Genomic DNA, 17,675 nt, shown 5'->3' with positions numbered 1-17,675 from the left:
AGACTGTTTATATAAACTGAGAGGTTTATATCAATAGGTAGATACTCCAAGAAGTCTGTGACCTTGGCTACATAGATAGTTTTCTTTATGTTCCTTTCTTTTATAATATCCCTTATTGAAAACACCTGGTATGTGCTGGCAAAGAATTTTATTAAAAAAATCCTCTGGTTCTAAAAAAATGTAAATAAGTATTTTAACCACAGTACATCACGGTATATAAATTAAATCAATTTAATGACCACAGAGTTTTGAAATATTATTTAACTCTGATAAATTATTGCATTTATTTGTATATATAAAGTTTCCACACAAAATCTTTCATAAATATCATTAATGACATCGCTCTGTGTTTTACTTTATAATAAAGAGGAACAACATTTTAATGGCTAGCAGTGGGAAGATGCTATTTTATGTTTGGGTGTCAGCATTTGGAAAAGATCATCTTCATTAATAAAAGAGTAACTCCTATTGTACCTTACATATGGATACATAGTATGAGATGGTAGGAAATCATCCATTCTTGTTTAGTATTTGGCTCACCATAGTATGTGTCCAGTGGTGTTGTGTCAGCATGGATGAGGATACATAGGAAAGCAAGAGGAGTAGACTATACATAAAGAGTATACTATTAAGTCTCAAGTTTGAAAGACTCACCATAGCAACCACTATTTCCCTTCTCATTTTCTCTATTCCTTCATCCCTTCTTCTCCTCTACTGGACACACACCATGACAGTCAATTTTATAGTAGACAGACAAAAACCAACCCTCAGTGTTTCATGATAAAATAACAAATAAAGTACAGCACAAGAGTTCGAAAGCATCAGAAATACTGAATTATTATTAGTTATTTTTGTAAATCCTTGAGAGATTTATTACTTAACATCCACTAGAATGGCTAAAATCAAAACCACAAGCGACAGCACATGCTGGTGAGGGTGTGGAGCAAGAGAACGTCTCCATTGTTGCTGGGAGTGCAAACATATACAACCACTTTGGAAATCAGATTGACGGTTTCTTAGAAAATTCGGAGTAGTTCTCCTTCATGACCCAGCTGTATCACTTTTGGGCATCTACACAAGTAACAGTCACCATCCACAAGGACCCTTGCTTAATTATGTTCATAGCAGCTTTATTCATAACAACCAGAAATTCAAAACAACCCATATGCCCCTCAACTGAGGAATGGATAAAGAAAATGTGGTTCGTTTATACCATGGAATAATACTCAGCTATTAAATACAAAGGCATCGTGAAATGTGCATGTAAATGGATAGAACAAAACGATATCCTGGGAAAGGTAACCCAGACACAAAGGGACAGGCATGGTGTGTACTCACATGAAGTAAGTATCCTTTATATTGTTATATGGCACTACAACTGTACATGCATTTTAATTTAAGAAACTGAGGTCAATATATTTATGCATTTTGTTCGAAGTCTCCCAATTGATAAGCAGTAGATCCTGGGTTTGGATCCAGGCCAATGACCATGTGCTACTCATGCTCCGTGGTGTATAAATTATATACAATCAGATGTACCTGTTTCTACCATGTTATCAAATCCATTATTAGCCACTGTCTAATATGTTAACGATTTGGTGGAATTTAACATTTGGTGGGAGAAAATAATGGCTCATTTATTAAATTCAACATTAGATATTTTACAAAGATAATTATCAAAGTTGTAAGGTATACAACATTTCCTTGGTTGCCTCTCCAAATACTTGCCCTTTGAGGCCTCAGGACTTTTTGTGAGAGGATCAAGCATGACAAGAGGGAGATAAGGCTATGTGGCTGCCATGACAGAGTGAGGGCTTTCCAAAGATCAATTGTCACATTTGCTGTGGCTAAATCTGTGTAGTAAAGACGTGGTGTGTTTAAGAACTGAGGAGGCTGGCAAGAGGTAAGAGACAAAGCAGTGAGTTTGGTAGAGAACCTGTGCAAACTATGAAGCTCCCCAAGGCCAAGTGGACACAAGTTGTTCTATGAGAAGAATGGCTGGGGTGTCTTTAAGATCCTGAAATAATCATAGCAGTTAAAGAAATAGAGGTATTTTTAATTTGGCTCTTTACGTGCTAACTTGAACTTTGATAACTAGAATCTTCACAATCTTCCTAGTGAGTCAGAGGCTGCCAAGAAGATGTTTTCTGCTCCTACAGAATTTCACACATAGGTTTTTTTTCTCTTAACAAAATACTTTTTTAAACGTTGTAATGATGACTAGTACTCTTATCCACATGCACCCCACAGCTGCTGCCAAATTCGTATATTCATGGTTTGCTGACCTTTTGTGTGATGGCAAGCATGTGTTAACAGTGTGTAACCAGAAAATAAGTTTTAAAAATAATTATATATCTAATCATCCCTTCAAAGGAAGGTGACATTATAGGAAACAAAAAGGTACCATTTCCACGGGAAAGTGAGACAGAGCATCAGACAACGTGTTTGTCAGAGTCTCTTTTGCCAGATCTAAGGGCAGTAATTGCTGCAAATTCTTACATTCTGCAGGCACAGAATTCTCTACTTGTTTTAAAATATTTAAAAGTATTTATGCATTTTATGAGACTAACTCATATCTTGATGTCTTGAAAAATGTTTATAAAAATATTTCGCTTAGTAGGTAGACATTTCTCTCTCTCTCTCTCTCTCTCTCTCTCTGCAAGTGTGTGTGTGTGTGTGTGTGTGTGTGTGTGTGTGTGTGTGACTGTGAGTGTTCACATATAGAAAAGATCAGTCCATTAGTAAAAGACTAAGACAGTCTTAAGGAAAAACTTTGAGAACTTTTCTGGTAGCATGTGGAAGGGGTGACTCATATTCAGAAGCATACAAGACATAAGCCAGAATTTTCTGAGGCAGTGTGCTTTCTGCCCTGGTTCCATTGGCTGATTTGGAGTAGCTTATCTTGATAAACCTATTTTCTTAGTCCCAGAGAAAAGCAATAAATGGTATCCACTAACTCCCAAGCTGCTAAGTACTTTGTAGATGTTATTAGTACAGTGATTGCAGGCATGCAATACACAGAAAAGGCTACAAAAAGCTAAATCAACAATTATAGAATATATAACAATTACTATATCTCATATTAATTCACATGTATACCTACTTCCTAAAAGTTTGCATATCCATAGAGGAGAAGAGTCTGTCTGTGACTTTTGAAAACCAATAATTTTGCTTGGAACTCAACCTCCAGCAAATATTACTAAATTGAAAATGAACAAACAATTCCCTCAGAACGCACAGGACAGTCCAACCAGGGAAGCAGCCCCTGACACCAGGAGGCATTCCCAGAAACGTGCAGGCCGCTCAGGCCTGGAAAGGAAGTAGCCTAACTATAGATCTTCGCCCCCAGTTCATATAGCCTGACATTCCCAGACCTGTCGCAGACTGCCTCGTGTGGCCTCGACTCTCTTCCTGCCCCATCTCCAGTGGATCACACAGACTTGCTCTTACTTGTTGCTTTATGCCCATTTCCACCTCTAGCAGGCATTTCATGGGATGCCACACACCACTCCCATGCCAGAGGAACAGATAGCTTAACATCACCTATTCCTCTTTTTTTTTCCCCTCAAAGTCTAATCTCCTAGTCTCCCCCTCCTCCCTGTTGCAGACCTCTTACTAAAGCCTCCCATTCTGCTTTCGCCCCATGTCCTATGAATCATGCAGATCTTCTTTTCCAAGCTTCCTCACCACTCTGGACTCCAGCAGGCATTCTCTGGAACCTGGAACCCCACTCCCAGCCTGATGTAGAAGTGAATAGGCCAGCAAGGCAGGTAGGCAAGCTTCAGATCTTCATTCTCTCTCGCTCTTCTCCTCCAAATCCAATCCCCCAGTCTCATCCCCAGAAGTGGCCTCTCCTCACCCTGTCTCTACTCCCAGAGGACTAAGCAGGTCCTGGTAATGATACCATCCATTCCCTCCTGTGGATTCCCAGAGTGCCCTCCTTAGATCCCACTTCTGACTGTCAGCTTCCTGATACCTAGAAGAACATTTTACCTGGAACCCACAGTGTTAGCTCCCTAACCTAGAGGCAATCTCCAACTGATAACCATTTGCAAAGGAGAATTTGGGTGTTTCTTTTAAGTCTCACTGGGGAAGCACACTGCTCTTAGGGTAGGAACATGCCCAGCAGCAGACAGTGACAAACAAACGTAGTGGCATCTTTGGAGTCCTTGTCTCATTCTGTAAAGGCGTTTTCTTTTTCTTAGTCTTATTTTTATTTTATTGTATTAATAAATTTTATTCTTTCTTTGTTCCCTACAGATCCATTGCATATACAGTATAGCTTCTAGTGTGGTGTTTCTTGGGGGGATTCCTGAGTGTATGAAATGATGGATTTCTATGTCTTCTGTTTTCTCTTGAGCTCTTTTCCTCTGCTTATTTGTTTTGTCTAATTCCCATGTGTTAGTTTTTGTTTTGGATTATATTTTATTTTATTATTATCTCTTAGGAGTCCATTTGTTTTCTAGTGAGATGAATGAAGAGAGTGGATCCAAATGGGATGGGAGGTAGGGAGAAACTGGGAGAAGTAGAGGGAGGAGAAAATGTAATTAGGATACATTATGTGAGGAAAAAAATGTGTTTTTAAGAAGAGGAGGAGGAGCAGCAGGAGGAAGAGGAGTAGGAGGATGAGGAGGAGAAGAAAAAGCAGAGGACAATGAAGAAGGAGGAGGGACACAAGGAGAAAGGAAAGGAAAGGAAAGGAAAGGGAAGGGAAGGGAAGGGAAGGGAAGGGAGAGGAGAGGAGAGGAGAGGAGAGGAGAGGAGAGGAGAGGAGAGGAGAGGAGAGGAGAGGAGAGGAGAGGAGAGGAGAGGAGAGGAGAGGAGAGGAGGATGAGAAATACAACCCAGAGAGAAGAGGTGATAGCAAAGTGTCCCAGACCACTGCATTCTAAGCTCTACATAATGCGATGCTCCTCTAAGAGTACACAGCTCTTGTCTGTAGATCCCAGCACTCCCGGAAAGTGAGGCTGAATAGAGGTCAAGAACAGGACACAATAGCTTAGTTCCACTGTGACTTCTTCATTTCTCTACTTTATAGTTACTCAGAGTCAGGGATTTCTGGATCTTCTGGCTAAAGCTAAGTTAGGAGCAGGTTGTCTCTGGACTAGTGCCGCAGTCAAGGCCACCATGTGTCATCCAGGTGGTGGACTTGCTGACTGCAGCTTGCCCTTTGTTCTTCAGACAGTACTGTGCAGTAGACACACCCAGTACCATCAGTATTCTCACTGGGCTAAGGAATGACTGGGTAATCTCACTGCATTTGTTTTAAACAGTGCTTTAAACTCCTCGTGGATAGGATTTTTTTTGCTGACTTTTTAGGAAGGCATTATAATCATTCATTAAATTTATTATATAATCTATCATTTTCTGATAGGAAAACAATGTTAGTTTTCAATTTTAATAAAATAGTTATTGTTTAATAACTATGACAAAAAAAAGACACACAGCCCTGTAAAGCAGCAATTTTTTGAGTTTCCAAATTCCTTGCTCTTTTATGATCTCTATCTGATAATTATAGAGATTTATATTACATTCCTCATCCCCCACAGAATTCACGGGGCATCCCGTGTAAAAGACTGGGAGACTGACTTGGAGGTCTCCACATTTATTATCTGTAATAATAAGCTGCTATGGTGAGTTAATGATTTAAGACTACTATACGTTTGACTGTGGGAAAGGGAGTTGAAAACTAATTTATGGGAATATAATCCACTGGGCATTTTCCTATTTCATCAAAAATATTTAAGAGGTGCCTCAAGAGTAGTTGATCACACTGAGGTGACACAAGTGAACTGTTACTACTTCTCTAATAAGAGAAAGATGCCATTCATCATCTTTAGGTCCAAACCTTCTGTATGCCCAGATCATGAATCATTTATCAATTAACTCACATATTTAAATATTATAAGGAAGAATAAAACCAGGGATGAAATTAATGTTACAAATCAAGCATTCTTACCTTTGTCTATTCATTACACAATTCTTACCACAGGGAGCAAAGAAATGACAATTCTGGTCACCCCTTTCAATACCTCATAACATCCAACTACAAACATCGATTCACACCAAGTATTTCACGAATCATTTGACTCAAAACCAGTAATAATCCATATGGTACAAACAAAATATGGCACATAACTTTAAAATAATTTATATAATTTGATTTTTATGAGTGATTTATAGGAGGGGGTTGTTAGGTTTTAATTCTTAAATACATTCAAAAATTGGAAACAAAGTCACCACAACTAGCGTGGTCTTGGTGAAGCCACTGTGTGATTAGAGTTGTCATTTTTAAAGGCAGAATTTGATGACAATAGTTTCCTTAACATTTTCATTTTATTTCATAATTTCAATTTTCTAATTTCTATTTATTTAATAATAAAGTTTCTTATTTACTATAGAACTGGAAACTAGGAACATTTTCTCCTGTAATCAATTGGATTTCTTCATAATTCTCATCAGATATTGTTAAAATGAATGCAAAAGCACAAACTAGCATTCTCCAAATTTTGTGAGTTTGTGTTTTAAAAAAGTATATGTTATCCTCTTTTCTTTCTTACAGGTTATTTCTTTCTCTGTAGCAGTGAGGTAGTCAGTGGGTAAGCCAAGCTCAAGGACCTGAGTTTCTTCCTGAAGCCACATTGCATAAGGAAGGAACAACTGTTTCATCTGACCTCCATGCATGTACCATAGCATAGTGTGCCAGCACCACAGACATTTGCATGTAAACATACACACACACGCACACACACACACATGCACACACACAAACACACACACACGCATATAGACTCACATTTACACCTATACACAGACACACACATATATACACAGAGACTCTTTCGCACACAGATTCATATACACAAAATTACACACACACACAGAGCACACACATAGTCATACACAGAAATGTACAGACTACCAATACACACAAAGACTCGCATGCACAGATAGATAGACTCTCATACACGAAATCACAGACATACACACACAGAGACATACACACAGACTCACATACTCAGAGATACACATGAGCACACACACACACACAAATCACACATATACTCATATATACAGACACACACAGACTCATACATACACACACAGACTCAAACATACACACACAGACTCAGAGATACACAAAATCATACACATACACACACAGAGACACATACAGGCTCACACACACCAAACACACAGACATACAAGACTTACACATATAGTCATACAGACTCACACACACACATATACACAAATACACACGCACTCACACAAATTACATTGTATACATGTAATACACATACTGATGGAACTTACTTCAAGCCTGTGTTCCCTTAAATGTTTTAAAGATATACCCATTACCAATGCTTACACGAATTAACCATGGGAGAAGGTAGGTGAATTGCTTACTGTTCGTGCATCCCACACAGACAAGGTCTTGTCTGCAGAAGCCGTGAGAAGAGTGTTGGAGAAAGGGAAAAACTCAATGCTGTTCACAGAGTCCGTGTGTCCATACAAAGTATATCTGCACCGCTCACTGGGAAGAGATGAGGAACGAAGGAGTTAGGAGCTTAGTGTCTAGAACCTCTGCTTACTCTGCAATGCTAACAAAAACATCCAAAGACCTGAAAGACAATGTATGTATCCTATACACAGCATATATATTTTAGATATTTATCTTAGGCATACGATATCTTAGGCACATCTTAAAATATGTCAATACCTTGGACCTAGTGACTATAATCTAAGGCTCTGGATGCAGGGTTGTCATGAGTTTGATCATGGTATGGATTACAGAGGACACTGTCACAAATCATCAAAGGACAGTTTGGAAGAGACATTTTATAATCATGTAAGCACTTAAAACAATTAGTAGAATTGAATAAATTTAAATTAACTTCAAATAATGGAACCATTGTAATGTTATCTTTGCACTATTCTTAAGTTCTTTTCTTTAGGTACATGTGTGGAGCTCATAGTACAGTTTGTCAGAATTCCCTCTCTCTTTTCACCATTGTGAGTTATATCAATCACACTGAGGTCATCAGCCCTGGTCGCAAGCACTTTCACGCACTCGAAAAAAATCTCACTTGTCCTGTACTGTACTATTTATTTATGTCATGAAATCACTACATAAAAATTGCTTCCAATTTACATAATAAAATAATTTGTTAAGAAAAATAATATCCCACCAATCCTTCAGTTCACATAAACTTTCTTAGGCCACCATTTTTTCCTGTGTTTTTTTTTTTCCTCAGCCTTGCCTCTATATTATAACCATTAGTCGCACTTTTGGAAAGTTTTCATCTCCAGTTTCAAGCCCAAAATATTCCCTTCCAATTGATCCATGATGGATCCAGGCCTTGGCATGTTAATGCCTCCTCTGGTAACTGTAATTTGCCTTTAGGGATGAGAATCTAAACAAGTGTTTTTCAAAGTGTTTCATTCAGACTAGCAGTATCAGCATCACTTGGGACTGGATCCAAAATGCAAATTCCCAGCCTCATCTCAAACCTATTGAATCAGAAACTCTGGAGTGAGGCCCAACAATCTGTTTTAGTAAGCACTCCAGGGAATTCAGATGCACATTGACGTCTGAGAGCCATTGACTACTACAGGAAATGAGTGAGGAGGAGAAGCCATTGTGTCTTCATCCCTCTTGCTACTTTCTGGATGGACTGTCCCTTAAAACGGGGCAAACATTGAGCAGATTCACCTATGTCTGCAATAAAATGTCATTCAAAAATGCTATTCATAAACCCATTTTTAAAAATAGAGAAAGAAGAATCAGTACACAAAAGTGCTCAGAGGCAGGAGTCAGCATAGATCCAGTACCAGGAGCATCGGCTCACCTCTGGCTTTGCTGTGCCTCCTGACCATGTGGTGTGAGCGGCAAAGCTGCACTAGAAGCAGAGGCTGGATTCCATCCTGACTGGGACAAGAACCAGCAGGATAAGAGGTTAATGGCTGGATTCCCCCTCTGACATGGACAAAAACCATCAGGACAAGAGGCTGAAGGCTGAAATTCATCCTGACCTGGACAAGAACCAGCAGGATAAGGATTGTGGGTGGCAGATTTCCTCCTTGGACTGGAATGTACTCGGATGTTCAACACATTTCTACTCTAAGAGTCTTTTACTGAGTGGGCAAATACAACATAGAAGAAATAAATCTGGTGCATTGGAGCAGTTAAGACAACTTTTCTCCTCACTTTACAAATTTGTAGATGTTTAAGAAGAAATATTAAGGTTTATCTGAATTTGATTATGGATTCAAGTTACTCCCCCTTTACATATTAACAGAAATATTTTTAATAACACATAAGCAGTAAAGGAATCAAATCATTAAACAAATTAAGGTTATTCAGTAATAAATTACCTTAAAATGTAGGAAATTGGCTAATAATTTTGTGGTTTTCTGTTTGGGTTGTAGTTATTGGAACTGAACCTCGGTCCTGTTGAATTCTTACTTAGTATTGTACCGTTGAGTTACATCCTTAGCCTCTTGGCTAATGATATTTTGATAATTAAAGTTGATGTATCAATATAAACTTGTACCTATGCCACAGTCTATGAACTAAATTTTTACCTTTAAAAATACTATTTTAGATTCTCAGGACTCAAAGGGAGGGACCTTAGATGAAATGCCCTACAGTGAGGAGAGGGAACCTGTAGAGTCCACCTCCAATAGAAAGACAGAGCTTCAAGTGGAGGGATGGGGTTGCCATCCCACAGTCAAAAACTCTGACCTAAAATTGTTCCTGTTTGGAAGAACTGCAGGGACAAAAAATGAAGAGCACGAGGAAAAGAAGGTCCAGGGACAGGCCCAAATTGGGATCCAGCTCAGTAATATCGAGGTCTGACACTATTAATGATGCTATGGTGTGCTTACAAACAGGGGCCTATCATGGCTGCCCTTCAAAGGGTCCAACAAGCAGCTGGAAATGTCAGATGCAAATATTTATACCCAAACTCAGAAGACAACAAATGCTGGCAAGGATGTGGAGAAAGAGGAACACTCCTCCATTGTTGGTGGGATTGCAGACTGGTAAAACCATTCTGGAAATCAGTCTGGAGGTTCCTCAGAAAATTGGACATTGAACTACCTGAGGATCCAGCTATACCTCTCTTGGGCATATGCCCACAAGATGCCCCAACATATAAAAAAGACACGTGCTCCACTATGTTTATAGCAGCCTTATTTATAATAGCCAGAAGCTGGAAAGAACCCAGATGCCCTTCAACAGAGGAATGGATACAGAAAATGTGGTACATCTACACAATGGAATATTACTCAGCTATCAAAAACAATGCCTTAATGAAATTCGTAGGCAAATGGTTGGAACTGGAAAATATCATCCTGAGTGAGGTAACCCAATCACAGAAAAACACACATGGTATGCACTCATTGATAAGTGGCTATTAGCCCAAATGCTTGAATTACCCTAGATGCATAGAACATATGAAACTCAAGACGGATGATCAAAATGTGAATGCTTCAAAAGGGGGAACAAGAATACCCTTGGCAGGGAATAGAGAGGCAAAGATTAAAACAGAGACAGAAGGAACACCCATTCAGAGCCTGCCCCACATGTGGCCCATACATATACAGCCACCCAAATAGACAAGATGGATGAAGCAAAGAAGTGCAGGCAGACAGGAGCCAGATGTAGATCTCTCCTGAGAGACACAGCCAGAATACAGCAAATACAGAGGCGAATGCCAGCAGCAAACCACTGAACTGAGAATAGGACCCCATTGAAGGAATCAGAGAAAGAACTGGAAGAGCTTGAAAGGGCTCGAGACCCCTTATGAACAACAATGCCAAGCAACCAGAGCTTGCAGGGACTAAACCACTACCTAAAGACTATACATGGACTGACCCTGGACTCTGACCTCATAGGTAGCAATGAATATCCTAGTAAGATCACCAGTGGAAGGGGAAGCCCTTGGTCCTGCTAAGACTGAACCCCCAGTGAACGTGATTGTTGGGGGGAGGGCGGCAATGGGGGGGAGGCTAGGGAGGGGAACACCCATAAAGAAGGGGATGTTTGCCCGGAAACCGGGAAAGGGAATAACATTCTAAATGTAAATAAGAAATACTCAAGTTAATAAAAAAAAAGAGGTGTGGAACCCAGAGACTTCGTCCCAGGATTGCTGGTTGCTCTTGCTATACTTTTCCCCACTTGCCATTGCTGCATTCCTTTCTTCTGACATGGTTTGACTGGGCAAAGACAGACCCTTTCTGTCTACAGTCCACTCTGATTGATTCCTGGGTCTTAGTCCACGAGAGACTATTGAGCAAATTTCCTCTATGTCAATATGAGGATGAACTTCCATGAATTAATGCTGTTTAGAAGAATTAATGATTTTGTGGAATTCCTGATTTGATTCAAACAATTTTAGAAAATTAGAATAATTGATAGAAAGTTTAAGGAGATTAAGTTGTTTTGCCAAAAAGATAAAATAAACTTGGAATCCTCACAGAATAGTAAGAGTGCATGAAAAGGAGTGAAATAAGGTTTCATAAGTTACAAGTACATAAATTGCATTAGTTAAAAAAATAGGCTTGGGACAGATTTATGATTAAAGAAAAGAATATTCATTCTAGGTCAGATCCAAAGACAAGGCTACAGGTGTGCACCATGAGAAAGCAAGTTCATGAACATATAAAACTATTGTTTTGAATTTATAATGAGCTTACAGAGTGAAACACAGTTGAAACAGCTGCTTTGAACTTAACAATCCTTCTGTAACTTCCTCTTGTGTAACATTTTTTCTATGAGATAATTTTTTCTTCTGTAGAGAACTTTGTCTCAGGGGCTATAAATGAACTGAAGGGGGAAAAATAGTTGTCAGAGGCTGCTCATTAGGGCTCTGCTCTATCGATCAGCTGTAAATATGTGTGTGTATACATATGAATATATGAATATAAGTATGTGTTTGTATAAAGCTATTAGAGTTGCTGGAACTCCCTTTTACTTTATGCAGTTTTCTCTCTTTTTTACTCCTTCTTGGCCCCTTCAGAGTTAAAAGAGTTCAGAGTTTCTCACTGGTTACAGAGAATACTGGCCCCAGCTAGTTAACTTTGCTTCCATCAGCACAACTAGTGATAACCCTATAAATTGATATCAGCACTGACCCCAATCTCTGACTCCACACCTTGCTGTCTTCCTCAGTTTACCTGTGGTATCAAAGCTGGTCTTAGACATGTATGTAAGGTGTGTGTGTGTGTGTGTGTGTGTGTGTGTGTGTGTATGTGTGTGTGCGCACACGCCATGATCCACATGTGGTGATGTGATCAGAGGACAATCTTATAGGTTCCTTCTTTCTTTCTACACTTACATATATTTTGGTGATAGAACACAGGCCATTGCTTGTGTGGTAAGTACCTTTACTCACTGAACCATCTTGCTAGCCTCAGAAATGACCTTTTAAAAGTAACATATGACTTCCCAAACATAGACAAGGATGACAACACTAGGCATATCTAAATGGACATGGAAAAGCCCTGCAGCCTTCAAACCTATGAACATAATTATAGGTAACTTAGGAATGCTCAGAGTGGGAGAAATAGTCTTCCCCAGTGGAAAGCACATCAATGCATTATCCAATATGAAATGGTGATTCTGAAAACATGCATACAAGCCAGGTTGTATAAAATAAGCAGGGTATATTTATGTATTTAGGAAAATAATCGAAATGAAAACTCAAGTTAGAACCATTTTCTTTTCTAGAAGGCAGAGTGGCCCAAAATAAAATCTATTCTGATTTCCTCCCACCTGCCTTTAATCTTCTCATCCCAACAGTAAAGTCTGAGGGAAACTCCTCACCCCGCCCTCCCCAGCCAATTGCAGTGGAAGATATTCTTGTTACACACAACAGCCTCTGACCCACTACATAAGAGATGCGAAGTTTTAGTATATCATGTTTTGATCTGAATGATCAGTTAACATTCTAGATTTTTTGTTAGTTCAAGGGAAGGTCTTCTCCCATATTTATTTTATGGTTTTCATTTTGGGAAACAATTTTTCGCTGTATTTTGCTTCATTTGCCATATTTTACACTTTTTTACTTGTGCTTTCTCTATTACTTTATCTCATCACTCAGTTACACTTTCTGTCTGTGTGTGTTTTGTGGAGGGAGAGCAATCAATCATGGGCTTTCCTTTCCATCTCATTCCTCGTTCTTCAATTTTCTTTTTTAGTTGTATCGAAAACATAACAAGATGATTTTTCTCTTTGGGTGTTTTATTTCGTAAAAGCAATTTAAAATTTAACTTTCATGTAAGTTTTTAAAGGTACAGACTCCTTTCATCTGAGTCTTAGTCTGATATCTCTTGAATTTCATATACACTGTGTTCTCCACTGGAATTGGCATATATCAACTTATGTTCCAACTTTTGTTGTTCTCCATAGGTACTAGATTTAGTTCTGTATATTTTTGACTTGTTTTCATTGGAAACACCTACATGCTAATGATTATTGATACATGAAGGACATTTGGATTTATTGGCTGGAGGAAGGGTAATCTCCAAAGTCGATTAAGATTATTATGGTCCTCAACTTCCCATTAAGTCTATTACTGACTTAATCACTGGCATTCATTTCTACTTGTAGTTTAAAATATCGTATATGGGAGCTGTTGCAAAACATCTCAGATCATGGGCTCTACATTAACTCTAAATGCCTCTGTCTTCAGATTGCTAAAACTGTGTCTATGTCATTCCCCTTTACATCTTATATGGGAATAATAAAAATGCTTCCCTAAGATTCAGACTTCCTACTATGACAGAGAATGCAGTAATTCTCTTTCCAAAAAAGAAAGATACAACAAGACACACATTATTTAAGCCATTCTTTTTATACTCCTGAATTAAACACAGCACCCTATGGTCATGTACTTGAGAGAAGGGAAAATAATCTCAGTTACCTGCTATTTGATAACCATGACTTTACACTTAGAAATAAAACCGCATAGAATGGTTCTCATGAGAATGGAGCAGTGAGATTCCTCTCTAGATTTCAGAGCTTCCTGGACTTTGTACTGTAAGCATTCTATGAAAAAGGGTCTGAACTGGGATTGGAAGTAGTCAGTATGCAAGGATCCAGGGTGAGCTTTTGCCAGGGTCTAAATGGAATTTCCGGAGACTACGATTCGTTGAGCTGTGGAAGGAATCCAAGCTCTTTATCAAGGACAGAGGATGACAGACTTCCCACTGAATAACAACACCAAACATTCGGGAGCTGACTAGAACCGAACCTTGCCTTCTCCCTGGAAACTCCCTATGTAGCAGATTCAGAGTAGGTGGAAATTGCCAAGCATATGAAGATATAAAAACATGAACCATGGTCAGAAAAAGAAACAAGTAGTGCATAAAACAGACTGTGAGTTCATTGTCGAAAATCAGAGACCTCAAGAAATAAGCTTCAAGAATGCTCAAGTATGTAAATGAATATGTAGTTATAGTAGGTGTAGAAATTTACCTCTTAAGATAAATAAAGAAGATAAAGGTAGGATCTCATGAACATCGAGTAAAATAAAGAATTACTGGCTGAAAAAAATACCTGTGTAGACATTGCAGAAAAGAGTAAGGCTCCATAGAGACTTCATCATCAGTATAAAAATATCATAACATACATGTACTTGAGTTTCCAGAGAGTGGTAAAAACCATTTTCAAGAAATAATAGCTAAATCTGTTTCTAATGTAAAGAAAAATAACATGGTTCTTATCCAAATTAAAAAAAACAACAGAATATACCAAAGCAAATCACAGTGACAAAACAAGGCATAAAACAAATCAACAACAGCAAATCCCAAAGTTGTCATACGTAAAAGAAACAGGACGTGCAAGAGAACAGGCTCTCAGCAGCGGCTGACTTCTCACCTGAGATAAAGAAGCGAGAATTATGTTTTCAAAAATGCTGGACTTAGAGATCCAGCTAAAATACTTTATTTATAAAGAGGTAACAAAATTTCAGATCAATGAAAGCTGAAAAAAAATTGATCAGCAGGAAATCTTTCCTACAAGACATGCTGAATTGAAGTCATTCATTCTGAATGAAAATGGAACCAGGCAGAAACTTTAGTGTATGGAAAGAGCAAAAGTACATGAGAGGATCAATATCTGAGCCAGCATAAAATACTACTTCCTAATTTTGATAACTGACCACTGGAAATATAGCAAAATCTATACAGACACAAAGCATAGTGTTTTTTTCTCTAACAGGGCCCTATTCAACCTATAAAAATTGTAAGTATATGAGTGTTATAACATCAAAATACTTTGTAAGTAGAATTTGTCTTTAGTTACTTTAAAATTTCCACTGTTTATGACTGAGCCATCTACAGAAAACCTATTCTCTTCACTTTGACCAGAGGTGAGTTTCTGATATGTACTGAAAGCAGCAGTAATGTGGCAACACATCAAATGAGTTAGAGGGCAGTTTGATGCTCTGTTCATTTAGCAAAATAATACATTGAAGAAGAGGGCAAGAATGATTGGAAGAACCAGAGACTGCTGAAAATGGGAGCAAAGCAGTGTCTTCTGACTGTGATAGAAGCATTATACATAAACTCCCAGCCACAGGGTGTTTGCCTATACAAGATCTGCACAGAATCAATGTGAAAACATTCCAGCAACAAGGGAGGGACGAGGAGCTAATAAGCTCTCACACCTAGAGGAGGAGCTGCTGTCTGCTGCTGCCCACTGGAGGAGGAAGAATCAGGCTTCTTTAAGGCTGTGGTCTCAGGCAGATCAGTCAGTGAATGGCCCTATGCCCATTCTTGTATTGACAGCACTAACTGGACTCAGTGGGTCATTTACAGATAAAACCAAAACAGAGAACAGGAAAGTGGCAGTGGTTAGGAGTATGGGATGTTGGTTTCAGAGGAAGTTGAGTATCATCAAAATACATTGCGGTCATGCGAAAAAGTTAATAAAAAATGTTACTTTTTAAAAAATTTGCTTTTTAATTAACATGGAAATATTTATTCAAATGTATGTGTCAGTAATACATTACCAGACATACAGTACACATATAATCTTCCATATTGTTAATTATCTCTATTTGCAAACTTAAAACAAATTTTAGGCAAATGTAAAACTATTAAAATATATCATATTACAAAATTATTTAGTAAATTAATGTATGGAAAGAATATATAATTTTGTAAATTGTACCTTGACATATTAGATACACTTATAGTAAAATATTGCATGCATTCATAACTCATAACCCGACTTTGTCTTTTATCATTAAAACTCAATCCAATTATTTGGGAGAATTTTTGTTTATGTTGGCAAGGTACAGACAACAACTCTTTAATGAAATAGCTCATATGTTTTCCTGAAGAAAGTGGTAAAGTTAAGTCTTCACACAGCTCAAGGAAAGAAAGAATTGCTCAAGAGGAGAGGGAGTCTGGAGAAGTCACTGGCTGAGGTATGGAGCACTCTGGGCAGGCAGCTGGAGAAACAGACTTGTGAGAGATTAATTAGCTGCCAGAGAAGGAGGGCCCATTCAGAATTCCGTAACGAGGTGAAAACTGCCTAATGTGACAGGGCATGACAGCACAGGGAGCATGAAAATGATTTGTACATTTCCATAGAAGCGACAGCATTGGAGCCTGAGCGGTTTCTCTTTCTCTCTCTGCTGTTCTCCTACATCATCTCAAAAGAAAACATTAGTTCTCAAGCAACAGCTATCTCTTTCTAAAATCTATTTTTATTATTCACATTTATGTTTTTAAATTTTATTTAATCTTTTGTTTTTATCTCCCACCAGGTCCAACCTCTGTCTGTTCCACATCCCTTATCTCCTCCCCCAAACCCCCATCTACATGAGGATGTCCCCACCCCCCCAACCCTCCCCCCCAACAGGCCTCCAGTCTCTTGAGGGTTAGGTCCATCTTCTCTGACTGAACCCAGACCCGGCAGTCCTCCGCTGTATATGTGTTGCAGGCCTCATATCAGCTGGTTTATGCTGCCTGGTTGGTGATCCAGTGTCTGAGTGATCTCCAGGGTCCAGGTTAATTGAGACTGCAGGTCCTCCTACAGGGTTGCCCTCCTCTCCTCAGCTTCTTCCAGCTTCTCCCTAACTCAACCACAGGTTCTGTGCATTGGCTGGGTGCAAATACCTGCATCTGACTCTTTCAGCTGCTTATTGGGTCTTTCAGAGGGCAGCCATGATAGGCCCCTTTTTGTGAGCACCCCATAGCCTCCTACTACTAAGGTAGTAGTGTCAGGCCTTGGTGTCACCCCTTGAGCTAGATCCCACGTTGGGCCTGTTGCTGGACCTCCTTTTCCTTGGGTTCTTCTCCATTTTCTCTCCAGTTCTTTCAGACAGGAATAATTCTGAGTCACAGTTTTTGACTATGGGATGGCAACCCCATCCCTCACTTGATGCCTTGTCTTTCTGCTGGAGGTGGGCTCTACAAGTTCCCTCTCCCAACTGTAGGGCATTACATCTAGGGTCCCTCCCTTTGAGTCCTGAGAGTCTCTTACCTCCCAGGTCTCTGGTACATCCTGGAAGGGCCTCCTATCCTTTTCCTCCAGAGGTTGTCTGTTTCCATTCTTTTTGCTGGCCCTCAGGGCTTCAGTCCTTTTCTTCACCCAGTATCTGATCAGTGGAACTGAGATCTTCAGACTTGGATGCATGAGTCTTACTGACTGAGCC

General features: G+C 39.1%; 1 protein-coding gene across 8 annotated transcripts in view; it reads right to left on the bottom strand.

The window, feature by feature from the left end:
• Spag16 (sperm associated antigen 16) overlaps positions 1-17,675 on the bottom strand; it is a 919,670-nt gene that overhangs the window by 345,991 nt on the left and 556,004 nt on the right. For all 8 annotated transcript variants that reach the window (XM_063267621.1, XM_039084101.2, XM_039084103.2 and 5 more), the window contains one exon: positions 7,411-7,537. In XM_063267621.1, the coding sequence (XP_063123691.1) occupies positions 7,411-7,537 (127 nt within the window). The remainder of the gene's footprint in view (positions 1-7,410; positions 7,538-17,675) is intronic.

This window comes from Rattus norvegicus, chromosome 9 (assembly GCF_036323735.1).
Source record: "Rattus norvegicus strain BN/NHsdMcwi chromosome 9, GRCr8, whole genome shotgun sequence".
Taxonomy (NCBI): Eukaryota; Metazoa; Chordata; class Mammalia; order Rodentia; family Muridae; genus Rattus; species Rattus norvegicus.
This window is presented reverse-complemented; position numbering and strand designations above follow the sequence as displayed.